This window comes from Bemisia tabaci, chromosome 1, assembly GCF_918797505.1.
Source record: "Bemisia tabaci chromosome 1, PGI_BMITA_v3".
NCBI classification, from domain to species: Eukaryota; Metazoa; Arthropoda; class Insecta; order Hemiptera; family Aleyrodidae; genus Bemisia; species Bemisia tabaci.
The window spans coordinates 24,300,885-24,315,733 of NC_092793.1; the positions used below are offsets into that span (position 1 = coordinate 24,300,885).

The 14,849-nt window shown below is 41.1% G+C and overlaps 1 protein-coding gene across 3 annotated transcripts in view; it reads right to left on the reverse strand.

The window, feature by feature from the left end:
- The window catches only part of LOC109041291 (corin serine peptidase), a 123,503-nt gene that overhangs the window by 58,215 nt on the left and 50,439 nt on the right, over window positions 1–14,849 (reverse strand). For all 3 annotated transcript variants that reach the window (XM_019057587.2, XM_072298346.1, XM_019057588.2), the window contains 2 exons: window positions 4,707–5,126; window positions 3,083–3,625 (listed from right to left, as the gene is read on the reverse strand). In XM_019057587.2, the coding sequence (XP_018913132.2) occupies window positions 3,083–3,625; window positions 4,707–5,126 (963 nt within the window). The remainder of the gene's footprint in view (window positions 1–3,082; window positions 3,626–4,706; window positions 5,127–14,849) is intronic.

Consider the following 14,849-nt stretch of genomic DNA (forward strand, 5'->3'; position numbering starts at 1 on the left):
CAAATTACAGCAGAGCCCACTTGCCGCTACGCAGCTTATTTCCTCCGAAACATCAATCGTCGGAGAGCTAACAGACCTGCAGCCAGATTGTTGAAACTTTAACTGGCTTTGTCGGCACGATAAGACAAGACATAGGCCTATCTGCGCTGTGCAATATATCGATTTTCGATTCTTTTCGAGCCAACATAAATTTCACCAATCAGGCTGCTGGATTACAATTCGGAAACTTAAAGACAGCGGGTTCATCTGAAGATTATTTCTTGCCAATGTCCAATATATCATGAGATTCAACTCACAGTCCGTTTAACTCCAGATATATCTATGAAAAATAATACAGATTTAAGGGGTCAGAAAATTTATAGAGTTGACCATGCGTGCGAGAATTCTATCAGAAAACACCGTCTGTATCGCAGACCATAAAAGATCGTCAGCCGTTCGTAATAAATAAGAAGACAAAATCATGATTAAAATGCAGGCATGAAAAGCAAAAGGCGAGTACACATTCGTTTGCCTAAAATTAAAACGAACTCTTTTTCACTTCGAATGCACGTAAACTTTAATTTCGCGTGTGCATGTATAGTAAAATCCGTTACTGCCTTACAGTTTGGTTTGTGTAGACAACAAAATTAACTGTGTGGCAACGCGTGGAGTATCACGGGAAAATGAAGGCGTCCCGAACATAGATTGTGTATCGCTCGCTTTGAGCTAGCAATGAAGCCCTCCCTACGCCGATACAAATTGTGGAAATTTTATCAGGGGTCGCTTCAAAAACCGATTGCGATTGCTGATTGTCTGCATGACATAATGGTGACGGCGAAACTGGCTTCACACTCGACATCACTGTATCAAAACCGTAGAGAACAACGGATCCACTCAAATAAGCAAGACCACTTTTTCGCTAATTAAATCAACCATAAATAATCGATTCTGGGAGAGACAGGCTGCCTTTATAACTATCGATTGTTTCACTTGCATTTACACGGACATGGTCCAGTGTTGCCACTTAACGACGATTTTTGCGTGAAACGCGCATTAAAATCCGTGTGAAAATTACCGTTATCGTTACATAACGCCCCGGCTTTCTGAAGCTTAAGGGGAAGTGAGTTGCGCGTCGGGTGAACTTTGAACGGGTCTGTTATAAACCAACGTTGGGGCGAAAAGGAAATCTATTTTCGAAAACTAGCTTGAAAATCACACTGAGCGCACCGGGGAAAGTCTATAGTTTACTCATGACTTTATAATCTCGTAGAAAATGTCCACAGATAATTTGAGCTTTTCACATCCAAAATCGTACTACGACAGTCCATGTGTAGCTAAAAATGCCCCCCCCCCCCCCGTGTGGTGCTGCAGATTCTGGAGAAACCGCAAACGAAAAAAAAGCGTCCCCCCTTATTAAACTCAATTTCAAAAACAGAAAATTGAAGACATAGGTTGAATGACATTCGTTATGCTCTTTGTTTTCGATTGAAACACCACGAGACACGATGGTTATTATTTTGAATCGGAGTACATTTTGAAAATAGGAACTGCAATTTCTGGCTCAGTTACGAAAAACGTAAGCACCATTAGTCCGCCAATGCACATACCGACGGTGAAACTACCAAACCACGTATCTCGTTTGCGGTGTTTAAAAATCTACGCTCACATTTTATTTTTTTGAAGTAGACCAAATCAATATCATTCCTTGAAATTTTCACGGAATTTTCTCCGCACGAAGAGGAAAAATCACAGAAATTTTCAAGACTGTATGTTAAGTAGTTTTTCATTTAAAAAATAAAGTATGACAGGAAGTCTGCGACGTCGCAAACCGAGATACGTGGTTTGGTAGTTTCACCGTCGATACGTGTTTTCATGGTTGAGCCAGTTTTAGTTTCCGATTGCAAAATGTAGTTCAATCGTGCTTAAAATTTTGAAACTGGGTTGACTCATCTCTGTAACATTATGTAGCCATATGCGACTGCACTACGAGGTTAGGACTGGATTTTGGACTTTGCCGATATGCTCCATCATGATTTTGGAGTTACTTTTCATAAGATACAACTCCTCTTTGCGCTTCAGCGAAAGATTGTGCTGGACTGATTTTCTCTTCAATTTGGCTCCGGGCAACTGATGCATCAGGTGGTGAGAGAAAATTGGGACTCATGTCAATTAGGACCGTGTCAATTCGATGAATGCGCTTGGGAACGAACCCACCGCAAAATGACATTGATCATAGAATCTGAACTGAACAGTGACGGGAGGTAGAGCCCCCCTAAATTTTGGCATGAGCCCTAAATCGCCCAAAATCGCACCAGTGGTGGGGCTCAGACCACAACGAGGATCCTCTCAACGCTATTCAATTAGTTCCCAATCCGTCGGCATTCGTTTAGCTCTCACTCGAACATTTTACGGACGTGAAACGCAGAAAGCCAACCAATTTGCATCACCTAAATTTGATTACTTGTGGATGAGGGCCTGTTTTGAAGGAAAATTAAGTATTCTGAAGAGAAATTTAAAAAAAGTCTCGTGGAACAATTGAAGTTCGGATCATTTCTTTCTTCTGCTCATATTTGGAACATTTTCTATTAAAGGAATGAATTGGATTTTTGGAATAGAGTTTGGAGGCTTGCCTATGCAGATTGTGTTTCAAAAAGTTGACAGATTCAGTTCACAGATTCAGTCATCTACAACTTAACCCGAATCTTCCATGTTTTATGGAAGTAGACCTGGCAACGCCTCATGCCTCGTATGGCATTCATCTTCAACACGGAATGGCTCTGACTGTTGCAGAAGTAAGCCTCCCCCCACATACTCCTTACATTCTCCCCTCCATACCCTCCTATATACCCCTACATACCCCCCTTCGTACCCCCCCTACATAATCCTTCTACATACCCCCCTACATACCCCCTACATACCCCCCTACATACCCACTACATACCTCCCTACATACCCCCTACATACCCCCCTACATACCCCCCTACATACCCCCCTACATACCCCCCTACATACCCCCCGACATAACCTCCCTCTCTAAATCCCCCTACATACCCCCCCCTCTCTTTATATAAGACAAAGGAAATCTGATGTACATTATTATTACCTTATGGTGAAGAGACATATTTGAGCCGTTGCTTAGTTTGACGGCCGTCTGGAGGCTGGCGGGAGTGGACATGCTCTTGGTGAGCGGGGAAGTGCTGCCCTCTTTGATCCGGGTCTTGTTGCACTCGCTCGTGTTGAGGCACTCGAGGGTGGCCTTCTTCTTGTCCTTGCCGACCTTGGGGACGACGACTTTGCTCCCCTGTTTGGACTTGGAGCGCGGGAGGAGCGGGGTCTCCATGGACTTGATGTTGTAGCTCGGCGAGGACGTTTGACTGTAGCCGTCGCTGGAGACGTTGGAGTCTTGCCGGATGGTGTTCTTGTCGATGTGCTCGTCAGAGAGCGTTGCTGGCGCCTCGCCGTCCGAGAACTCGGTGAGCAGCGTCGCCCGGGTCTCGATCGGCGGCGGGATCTTCAGGCTCCGTCGTCGGTTGCCGAAGACGGCCGCCTCCGCGGGGAGGTTGCCCTCGGAGAACTTGCGCTGGTATTCGGGCGGTGGTGGCGTGTCCGGCCGCTGCGGGGGCCGACCCGGCCCGGGAGCCTGTACCTACACATAAAAACAACGTATCATTCCACACTGGGAAAAAAAACACTTTGGACCTAGAGCCCAGACTCTTAAGAACATCGCCAAGAAAAAATACTCTTGATTCAATCGGATTTTTGCTTAAATCAAGAAACAAGCCTCTTAATTAGAGCGGATTTCCTTTTGATTTAAGCTTAAATCTGATTAAATCAAGAGTATGGTTTTTTTGTCAATGGTTTCAAGAGTCTGGAGTCTAGATACAATGTTTTTTTCCAGTGCATGCGCATCTTCAACACTTTCCAGAACGATTCCAATTGGCCATTCGACCACTAGATAAGATAGAAAATTAAGGGATACAGGATGAGCTTTCTCATCCAAACACGCAGAACATAGGGAACTTCTTCCATCGTAAAATTCGCCTAAATTACTTCAATACTCAATTCAATCGGAGTTGACTATGGTGTCTATGTGAGTGGGAAGTCATAATAAACCTAGACAAAAACCATTAGTTTCTCACTCTTGGGTTAATTTTGGAACAGGCTTCTATCGTATTCTACTTGAAACGTTGATAAAGAAACATACATCGTAGTTCTCATTTTGTTTTTTGTCTAGAGGTTACTTTCTGATTTAAATTTCTTAAAAAATTTCAAACATTCTCTATTTTTTTTGCGGGCTTTTTAAATTAATGTAAGCTGAAAGATAAGACCTTAAATCTCCCCCTTTTTCTTCGGCCTATCCTGATATCACCCGGTACACTGGAAAAAATAACACATTGGATCTGGAGTCCAGACTCTTGAAAACATCGACAAGAAAAAATACTCTTGATTCAATCAGATTTAAGCTTACATTAAGAGCTAAGCTTTTTAATTTGAGCGGATTTCCTTTTCATTTAAGCTTAAATCTGATTGAATCAAGAGTCCTTTTTCTTGTCTTCAGAATCTGGACTCTAGGTCCAATGTGCTTTTTTATCCAGTGTACCTCCATGTTGAGATCATCCATCTTTGAAACATCGTTCATCAGGATCTAATATCTCAAATTGGGTTTTTCTGCGCCAAAGTCCCGTGGAAGATTAGAAATTGGGTTCGTTTTAAATGGATTGTCTTACCTTGAGTTCCCCGGCGTGGGAGTAAGAGTAGCGGCGCGGCGACTGCGGACACTCTGAGTTACAAGGGATGAAGGAGACCTGGTTCCGGTTGAGGAGCTCGTAGTTCTTGAACTGCATCGAGCTGAAGACCGAGGGACCGGCGTCAGTAGGCGTTGGAGGGAAGAAGGCCTGGGCCGGCGGCGGCGCTGCCGTGGGCTTGGGCGCCTCCTCCTGGGAGGCCCCGAGCGGGGTCGGGCGGGGGACCTGGCCCCGGGCGCGCGGCTGGATCGGCGGCGCCGACTTCCGCGGAGGCGGCGGGATTTTGTGTTCGATCAGGGCAGGCCGGGGGAGCTGCGGGGGCACCGACCCCGGCTTCTTCCGCTCCGGCACCTCTGGCGGCGTCCGCTGGGGCAGCCTCTCCATTCCGGGGCTGCTCGCAGTCTGTCGGAACAGAGACAGGGTGGCATGAAACGCAAGAAAGAGATGAAAAATTGGAAATTTCAGTGAAATATTTCATGAAATTTCACAAGGCTGTGAAATATTTCATATTTTTTAGGGGCTAGAATATACAACCCGCACTCAAACACACGAAAATCGAAGAAAGTCACAATTTTTACATTTTACGAAACACATGAAAAGGAACCGGTATTTTTCAATATCTTTCATAAATTTTTGAAATCTCATGAAATATTTCACGTGAAATTTCAAGATTTTATTTTTCATGAAATGTTGCCACTCTGAACAGTGAACAGAGAACAACAACAAACGTCCCCGAATAAGCATGGCTCAGATATGGATCAAAGGTATATTATAATGAGTTGACACTTTATATGGTGAATACATCGAAGGCTAACAGTACTGCCGTGCTAAGGAAGAACGCCGTATGAACATTCGAAAGTTGCCGAATTTCCTTCAGTAAAATGTTTACTTTTGAGGCTAGTTATGAATATTTTTCCCTGAAATCAGGAACTTCAAGTGAAGTTGTGAACAATATTATCTGGATGAAAAATGTTCACAAGTTTATCAGGAAACTTGTGTTTTATCAATCGAAATTTGGCAACGCCTAGAGGTTCACACGGCGTCTTTCTTTAGCACGGCAGAATACCACTGCGGGTTGAAAATTGAATTTGATAGCTAAGTGATAGGTAAAGCGCTAGACAAAGCGATAGATAAAGAATACATGGAGTGAATGGAACTATCCTATTGGTTGACGTGGGTGGTTCCTATAGACTAAACGAGACAATGATGGACTAGCTATGCATGTTCTCGTAGCAGGTTGCCGTTATAGTTTATTATCTACCTGCCTTGTCCATTGCAACCACCCGCTTCCACCAATAGGATCCCTTGATACCCCTTTTGTCTATAAGTTTGTCTATCAATTTCAATAATCGTTCCGAGGAACTGATAATTTTTGGCGAAAATGAGTTGGTGATTTTGCCGCCTTAGTCTACACAGTGAAAAGTAACCCTGGTAAAAATTGGCGATAGGAGCTGCGTTTCAAAATACCAAAGGAGTTCTTTTAGCCGACTAAAAAAGGCTATTGAAAATCATAGAGCTAGCTGTAGAAAGCGGAGGAAATCATATATCCGGGCTATACGAAGCTATAAAAAAGTATACAGTCAGGCTGTAGTTCCTATCGCCGGGCTTTACACTTTATCGCCATTGGCTATAAAAGGCTATAAGAAATTGTGTAGAAATTCGTGTGCTTTGGTAATTATTAAGTTTGATACGGAACTACCTTTATATTTACAAAACACACATTATATTTTCCTTTAAAACATTTTTTTTTCATCAATTAAAATGAGAATAGTCCATACAGAGTGTGCAAACATTTCAAAATCATGAGTTGAAAAACGCTGACTCTGGATAATGCTGCGGGTGAGTCATCCAGTCAACTAAGAGACCTCAAAATTATAAAGCAGTTGTTTGAGCAATTGAGTAGCATGTTGAGCATAAATATAAAGAGAGCGTCATGAATATTGTATTTTCAAAAAAGCTTCATTCATTTCCGTGCGCATGTTATTACAAAAAAGGATAGAAATTTGACAACAGTTCACATGATATTAAACGCAATTACTACATCTGAGTCAATAATTAATCTTTGGATTGACGCAAGAGGGACGAACAAACTATCTCTCCGGTGATTGATGTACAACCCAATGACGAAACAGCCTAACAGATGAAATGGACGTATTGATGCTAAAAGGAGCTATGCGCTAAGGGTTTGCATGTAAAATTGTTCTCTTTAGCACTAATATACGTTTAAATGAAATGCGCTGCTCCACCGAGTTTGGAATTTCATTCACTGGAAGCCGTGTCTATTTAGGAGCATAGAAGAGTCTCCTTTCTTATTTGCGTCCGTATTCATCGTCTTTAAACATTTTATATGGTTGAACTTTGACACAAAAATATTTTTGTGAAAAAATGAGGAGAACCTTCGATTGATATTTTCCGCAACTCTGCTTATTTCAGAGTTTGAAAAACAAATTATTCAAATAAGATATAAATGTAAATGATTCTCCGCCTACGGTTTTCATCGATATTAATTTACAGGGCACGTTTTATTCGATTATTTTCACAGTATTTATCATAACAAAAGATCTCCGGGGTATGTGTCCCCTCCTTGGTGTTTTGAGGGTTAGTGCTGGGCACATACGTTTAAAAACCGATGGGATCACTTTCCATTCACACAGTTGCCCAATTTCAAACGAATCCGATCGCCCCTTCCTGCCCCTAAGCAGTAATCGCCTAAATATAATGGAGACCTTATGTATATATATGAGAGTTTTACCCAGCAAAACGAACTTCAGGGTTTATTGAGCGCATTTTCGGCACAGCGCGACAACAGTGCTCCGCATCGGTCTAAGCTTCCTTTTAGTGGTCCGTTTGTTTTCCGAAGAGCTTACTGATCGATTAGTGTTGAACAAGTCGAGCTTTCAGCAATGCCGAACCGAGGGAGAATGGTCAAAATTTTCCACGACGTGTCATAGCCAATTTTATTCACAGAAATTGATAACAGCAAGCCCTGGCTATGCTGCCTTTTTGCCAGTGAAATTATTATCCGTCAAGAGCTCCAACGACATGGACTTTGTTGACAGTGCAAAAAAACCGTCTAACTTTATGAGTAACAAAGATTATTCCGAAGAAGGACTACCGAGCCAAGGAAGAGCATACATCGCGAATGAAAGATAGGCTTCCAGAGAAAATCGACTTAAACTTTTGCGCAGTGTTGCAGAACGTCTCATGGACTGGTCTCATGTTTACATTTCAATTTTTGTTATAATTATGCTGTGACTCAGTTTTTCCAAACGTGCAGAGAAATAATTAAAAATTAAACGACATGGGTGAGAGGGTATTTCCTTTCTACATACTGTATCCTTCCCTCTTAAAACAGCATAGATGCACTGTTAAAAATCGTTGATTCCGTCCGACGGAAAATCCGGAGTGAGAATGAACACGGGAGTGCGGTTCAGCGCGTAGGTGCTGAGACGGGCTGCATGTGTAGTCAAAGCACTCCGCACCGGAGCTGCAGTACGGCCCGGAGTCACGCGCACCTTCTCTCCCTCGCACTAGCGCTATATACTGTCTCTTCTCCCCTTTAAGCCTACCACTCTCAGAATGAAAATGAAAAATTTAAAGAGAAAAAAATAGAAAAAATAATAGAATAGTGGAAATAATAGAATAGTCGAAATTATGGTATAACAGAGACAATAGAAAAGAAATAAAATAAAGTAAATCAAATATATGATAAAATGAAGTCAAAGACTAAATTGAAGTAAATAATTAGAGGGAGCAAGGAGATGAAGAAAAAAATAAAATAAGGGAAACAACTAAATGATGTTAAAGAATAGAATGAATTTTAAGAGTAAAGTGAAGTCCAAAAATTATGATGAAGTATTAAAAGAAATCACAGTAAATATAAAACAAAGTAAAGGAATGAGAAGTAAATAATTAAAGAAAAAAAAATGAAGTGCTTGAAAAAATAAAATAGAGTGAAGAAAAAATAGAGACAACAAGGAAATAAAACAAAGTAAAACGATAAAATATAGTTAAAAAATATAGTAAAGTAAACTAAATACACGGACAAATCCAGGTAGATTGAAAATATCTTAGCGGCCCGTTCAAATCGACGTTAAATACCGTTTTTGCGTCACTCTCATGCATCGTTCGCTATAGCTCAATCGGTAGGGTCGTCGGTTAGTGTTAGGTAGGTCCCGGGTTCAATTCCCAAGGTAGGTAGAAAATTTCTAACCTTCAAAATCGGTTAAATCACGTACCAATGGTTTCATTATTTTTATTTTTCATGGTTTCAAAAATTATTTCCACAATTAACCCCTTTCCACCATCCCCTAGCTGCGAACCCCTAAATTTGCGGCTCCCGCGAATCCGTCCGGCGTCGGAGTGATTTCTATGCGTACGGCACCCAAAATCCGTCCAGCCGATTCTCCGTCGGAGTGACTCCTCGGTCCGGCGAAGTGAGGGCCCGTTCTTACTCGCGCTTGTGCTGAGTCTCACTCCGTTTTTTTTAACAGTGTGGCAACATGCAAATCAGAGTTAAGTTACCTTTTCCTGTGGAAAGAGGAGGAAGGGCAGTGCGATTGTAAGTTCTCTAACATCTAATGTAGCTCTAAACAAGTGAATTTATGTAGCTCTAATCTGATATGCTCTAAACATGTTTATTTTTACAAAATCTGTTTACTTTTTGACAATTTCTGAATTGTTCCCTTTTGTACGTACGTAAATGATAGTTGAACTTCATTTTGCAAAAGGGATATACAATTTCTAGCTCCGTTTAGAACTAAGGTATGTGCCATTAGTTCCCCATAAGCACATACGTGCTTTTACAGATTAGCCAGATACTGTAATTCCTTATTGCAAAATGTAGTTCAATTATTATTTCGAAGAAACGGTATGTGTCTTTCCAGCATACAACCATACAAATAACAATAGAATGTTTAACTTTTAAAATAACCCCTTGAAGATCTCACGATGCGGATTACGATAAAACACACTCTCGAGTCATCGATTCGCGGTAAAATCTACCACTTGTGTAGAAATATGGCACCGGCCTTCACGGTTAGAAGTTCAGGGTCAACAAATTCTGCATAATGAGCGCGGGACCTGTACCGCTGGTGGCCGAAAAAAAAAGAGAAAATTCGCAGCCCCCGATGGAACTCCCGGGGAAGAATCAATTTGACCCGACCATACCCCACCCCCCTCCACTGCACCTCACCTAACGGGAAAGCGAGAGGACGCAGAAAGGGGTAGCGGCTGGTGGAGCGGATGCAAAATTCAATTTTCAGGTCACAGCTTATTTATGTCCCCGTGCTTCTTTTCAGATACGAGCGCGGAAATCGGGTAAGGTTGTCACACTAAGCGCAAAACAGGACCTATATGAGCAAAGGGATCCCAGCTCTCGGCTGCAAAATTTTCAGTGGAGTACTTTACAGTCCGGCTGGGTCGAAAATTGGAATTTCGATTTTCGGTAGTAGAGCTCTCGACTGTCCAACGAAACAAGTTGTGAGCGATTTATTGCTCATTTTTCTGCCCCCAAAAATGTAAAGATGCATCCTTCGTAAATTCATATTATGAATACATCAGATATCCATTCTAAGTGTTTTTTTTTCTACTTTTTCTTTTTTTTTCATTTTTTTTCTTTAAATATAGAAAACTGTGTCATTGAGCTGAAAATTTCAACAATCCAAAACTGGTCCGGTTCGACAGTTCGACTGAATTCATGATTATAAATCATTATCAGGAAATCCAGTAGCCAGTGTTCGATTTTTGATTGTGCTCATCACACAGCTGCCGTACGAACCAGATGCATAATTAATGTAGTACTTGTTACTGTAATTTCCTGGGGACTTTACACAATTAGGAATCTAGTAAAAACTATGCACAGACTTAATTCAGATTTATTTTCAGAATGGCCAAATATTTAGCCCTATTTGGACATATGTATGTGGGAGAATTTCAATTTTAATGAAAACCATTTAGAAATATAAACTGTTTCTTGAATAATTTGCCTGCTTGAAAACAAAATTTGAGAATAAATGCTTGAAAATATGAAGATACAAGTACAATATTGAATTGTACTTTATACTGTGATATTAAGACGGTTCCGTGAAATGAAAATAAAAATATAACGTGCTGATGAATACTCACGGTGGAGAGGAGAAATACATATGGTGTCGATAGTTTGGTTATGATAAACGTGAAGGTTAATATTTTATATTATTTTATTTCGGCAATTTTTTGCGCCTCCTCTCGCTAATTTATTTTAATTATCCACCTTTTTTTGATCACGAGAATAGCTGCTAAAATCGTGGAATGTAACGGTGAAATGAGAACGCAGTTATACAGTTTTGTTGGAATGATTTATAAAGCAGTCACATTTTTTACGCTCCGAAACTCACTGTAAAAAGCATTGTTAGGGAACGAGGGAGAGGGATATACCTAACTCTCCGAACCACACCCAGTTATTGTTTCAAACGTATTAGCGGAAATGTCATTTTCCAATTATTACACGGATGGTTGGAATTAAAAGCGGCATGCCTTTATACGTTGATACGAAAACCTGTGAAGTGGACGAAAGTAAATTTTAGATAACGTAACTGGAATGCCGTTGTCACTGCATTTTTGCGTAATCAAATGCACAAAAATCATATGTTTAATCCTCTGTCGATTTTAGATATAAATTCAATCACCAGTCAACACTCGATTCGTTCAGTGATAGTATGTTTTCAAACACGGAATTGATGCAACACAGGCTAACTTTCATTTACTTTTTGTTTTCATGTAATTATCTTTTTACACCATGAGTATACAATTTTCTCTTGGAGGCAGGCTCTTTAGGTACCTTTTTCGATTGCCCTTGAAATTATATTTCAATCCTGGAAGCGTCACTTCAGTCAGCAATTTCACTTGAAGGTGTCATTGTTATCAAATCTCTAGTAAAACTATAGCAAAACCAGGATGTTTACGCGGACATGATGTCACATTCTGCCAGAAGCGGATCCAGCAGTTTGGCAACACCAGTTTTCTCAATTTAAGCCTATGTTAAATAATCGATTCTTGTTGGAGCGACTGGCCCCTCCATGAATCGATAAATTTGCTTGGTTTTGCATGGAGAACACCAATGTTGCCAATTTGCTGGATCCGCGAATATATTCTGCACACATTTATTTGTGATATTTTAATTTTGGAAGATGCCAAGTAGGAAATTGTCCCTGGCGAGCTCCCTTCATATCTAAGGAATCTGTTATTTCATGGATCTTAAAATTCTTCGGAAGATATATAATTTGTTTTTCTTTTCTTTATTTTATTAGCAAAGATAATACTTTTTAAAGAGACAGAAATTTATCAAGAGGTACGGGCACGCACCTACGGCTTGACCGGAAGATCCGAGCATTCCGTTTAAATTCCAAACCGGAATTCCTGCAAAATTTTTAAACCCGACGTGGTGGGAGGTCCGTGCCATTTTTTTCACCGATTAGCGAGTCGGCATCGCAAGTGGGCGTTTAAGCCACGGATTCCTAAAAATTCTTGGGGTTCATAGCTCGCCTTCCAGCCGTTTCAGCGATGCAACAAGTTGAACAAGCTCCACTCGTTCGGCTGAATTTCTTCATCTCAACAGTTTCCTGTTTTCAAGAGTGAGTTTTTTTTTCTCTCTTTTATTTTCCTCCACCTCTCTTTTTTTCCTTTGTATAAGAGGTATACAAGATGTTTTTTTAACCGCAGTGTTCTCAATAACAAGAGGACATAATTTCATATAAGGATGATTCTAGGGTGCTTATCCTTCAAAGATAGGCAATGGAGTCATTCATACCGCGACTGAAAGGAGAATATTGTGGACATTGGGCCCCGAAATGACGACGAGAATAATAACCTGCAATTTCCATAATGAGAAATCAGAGAAACCCTTTTTTTTATTGGCATGGCTCTTGGAAGAAGCATCCCACATCCAAATTAGAAACTTGACTTTTTTGTACCTCAGTAAAGACAGAAGTGATTTGAACATTTTTGCATCGACTGGGCTCAAAAAATTTAAAAAATAATCTTTTGCATACTTTTCCCAGAGCTATAAGAGAAAAGTTACTACTCATGTAAAGTGCTCGAAAAAAGAGCGTTGAAGGTTACGAGAATTTGATACAATTTGATACAAATTCATGGGTTTAATTGGAGAACACCGCCATATGACTTCACTAGGTGGTGCTTTTTCTCACTTTTAAAACAATTTCTTTTACTTTTTCCCATTTTTGAAAAAAGTTATGAAAAATTCTCCGAAATCAGCTCTTTATTCACTCTCAGACGAGGTAAAAAAAATTTGCGTGCAAATTCTCCATTTATAACAATAACATAGACATATACTTACTCCTTCCGACTGAACGTGTACAAATAATCTTATGTATTTCAGTTCCTGTTTTAATGAGTGTACGACATTTTTGACAAAGATTTTATTCGCTACAAATGGGCCTTCTCGGTTTGTCAACTCCATGCGAGACCCTAATAATTGATCACCAACATGCCACGAATTCCCTTGAATGAAACCAAACAACAGACGTACTTTCTCTTATGATAGAACTTTCTTATGAACTTTCTCCCTCTCTTCTTTTGTGGTTTGAAAAGTAAGAGAACTCAGTTGGAAAAATGAATACTTTTTGTGGAAGTTTCAGCTGACTAAATTTGAAGAGCTTTACTATGTACTGATTGCCACCAATTTGAGCCTAGAGAAAATTATCAAGCCGAGCTACAGTATCCACATCGTAACCCTTCGCTGTGATAAACTTCAAGGAGAAAGAAGTTCAAAACGAAGAAAATTTCCCACATGATTATTTTTTCAATAATTGTAATTAATTAGTTTGTATTATACGTGCAAAGTTTGAAAAGTCTCTCTCACCACTTCCTGAGACGAAGTCCAAATTGCGAATGCCAACGAAAGTTAATTTTTTACTTTCATTTTTCGATTTTCCGTTTTTAAATGAATTGTAGTACCAGCCATTGAAAACTATGTTTACCATTAATACATGATTAACATTTTAGGATCAAGGTTGCAATCGATCCGAACAAAACTTTAGCACGGATAGTCAACTTTAACCATCGCAACTAAAATAATTCCATTCTCCGTAGGTGATCCTTTCCTTCAGCGGGACAAGCAGCCGGCAAGGAAACCGTTTTCATGGTCGTGACGAATCCGATTTTTCTCCGAGGGGGGAGAAAAAATCTTGAACTTGACGGTTTTCTCCGTGATAAATGATGCGGAACCAACCCTTGCAGGCAGCGAGACACGCTCAGGCCAAATTCGAGCCCTTCACCTCGAGATCCCTTTTCCCATGTTTTCGGGGGGATCCCCTCGCGCAACAGGTGCAGGCTCTCTCCGTCGCGATTTCGTCCTTTCTCCGACGTCGAGATTTAACTGCACTTCGAAACGCGTATAACTCTACGCATGCCAGGGCTCACGTGGAAATGTAGTTGGTAGCGTTACAGTGAAAGAGCGTGGATTTGAATGGCGGCAACGCGGTAGCGGCGCGGAGCTGAGGTCCGGCCATCGTTTTCTTTTCGTCGCCGAGCGTTTCCTCTATCGATTTCCGACGACTGTTTCGTCCCTTTTTTCAGCTTTGCTCCCCCCCCCCTCCCCCCCGCTCACCGCTCCTCGCTTTGCCCGTGCGGGGCTTTTAAGTGGAAATCAATTTAACTACTTCTTACCGGGCTATTATGACTCAGCCAGCCTAGGCTCCGCCGCACACCGAAGGACCGTAAAATAATATTCACGTCGGCTACGGCTATCGATTGTCGAGAGCGGAGGATAAAAAACGGAGGGAATGAAAAGAATTTTAAGCCGCCGACAGGGGCGTCCCTCGGAAAAGAATGAGGTTAGAAGGAGGAGGAATTTCTGGAATTTGGTCCCGGTCTAGAGTTGCTTTATTGTTGCGCTGGCTGCTTCCGCTGCAGGCAATTAACTCAACCTGCAGTTTTATATTTGGACGTATTTCTACCAAACAGACCTATGTGCAAGTGAGAAATATGGGATGTGCTCGTTAGTTCTCTGGCCGTAAGAGTGAATGAGAATAATTAGCGCTAGTGACGTCAGCGCGGCGACGATGGAGACCCCGAGCCGAGGATCCGCGTCTTTAACTCATGAGCCCTGTGCACAAGGCTCTCTTG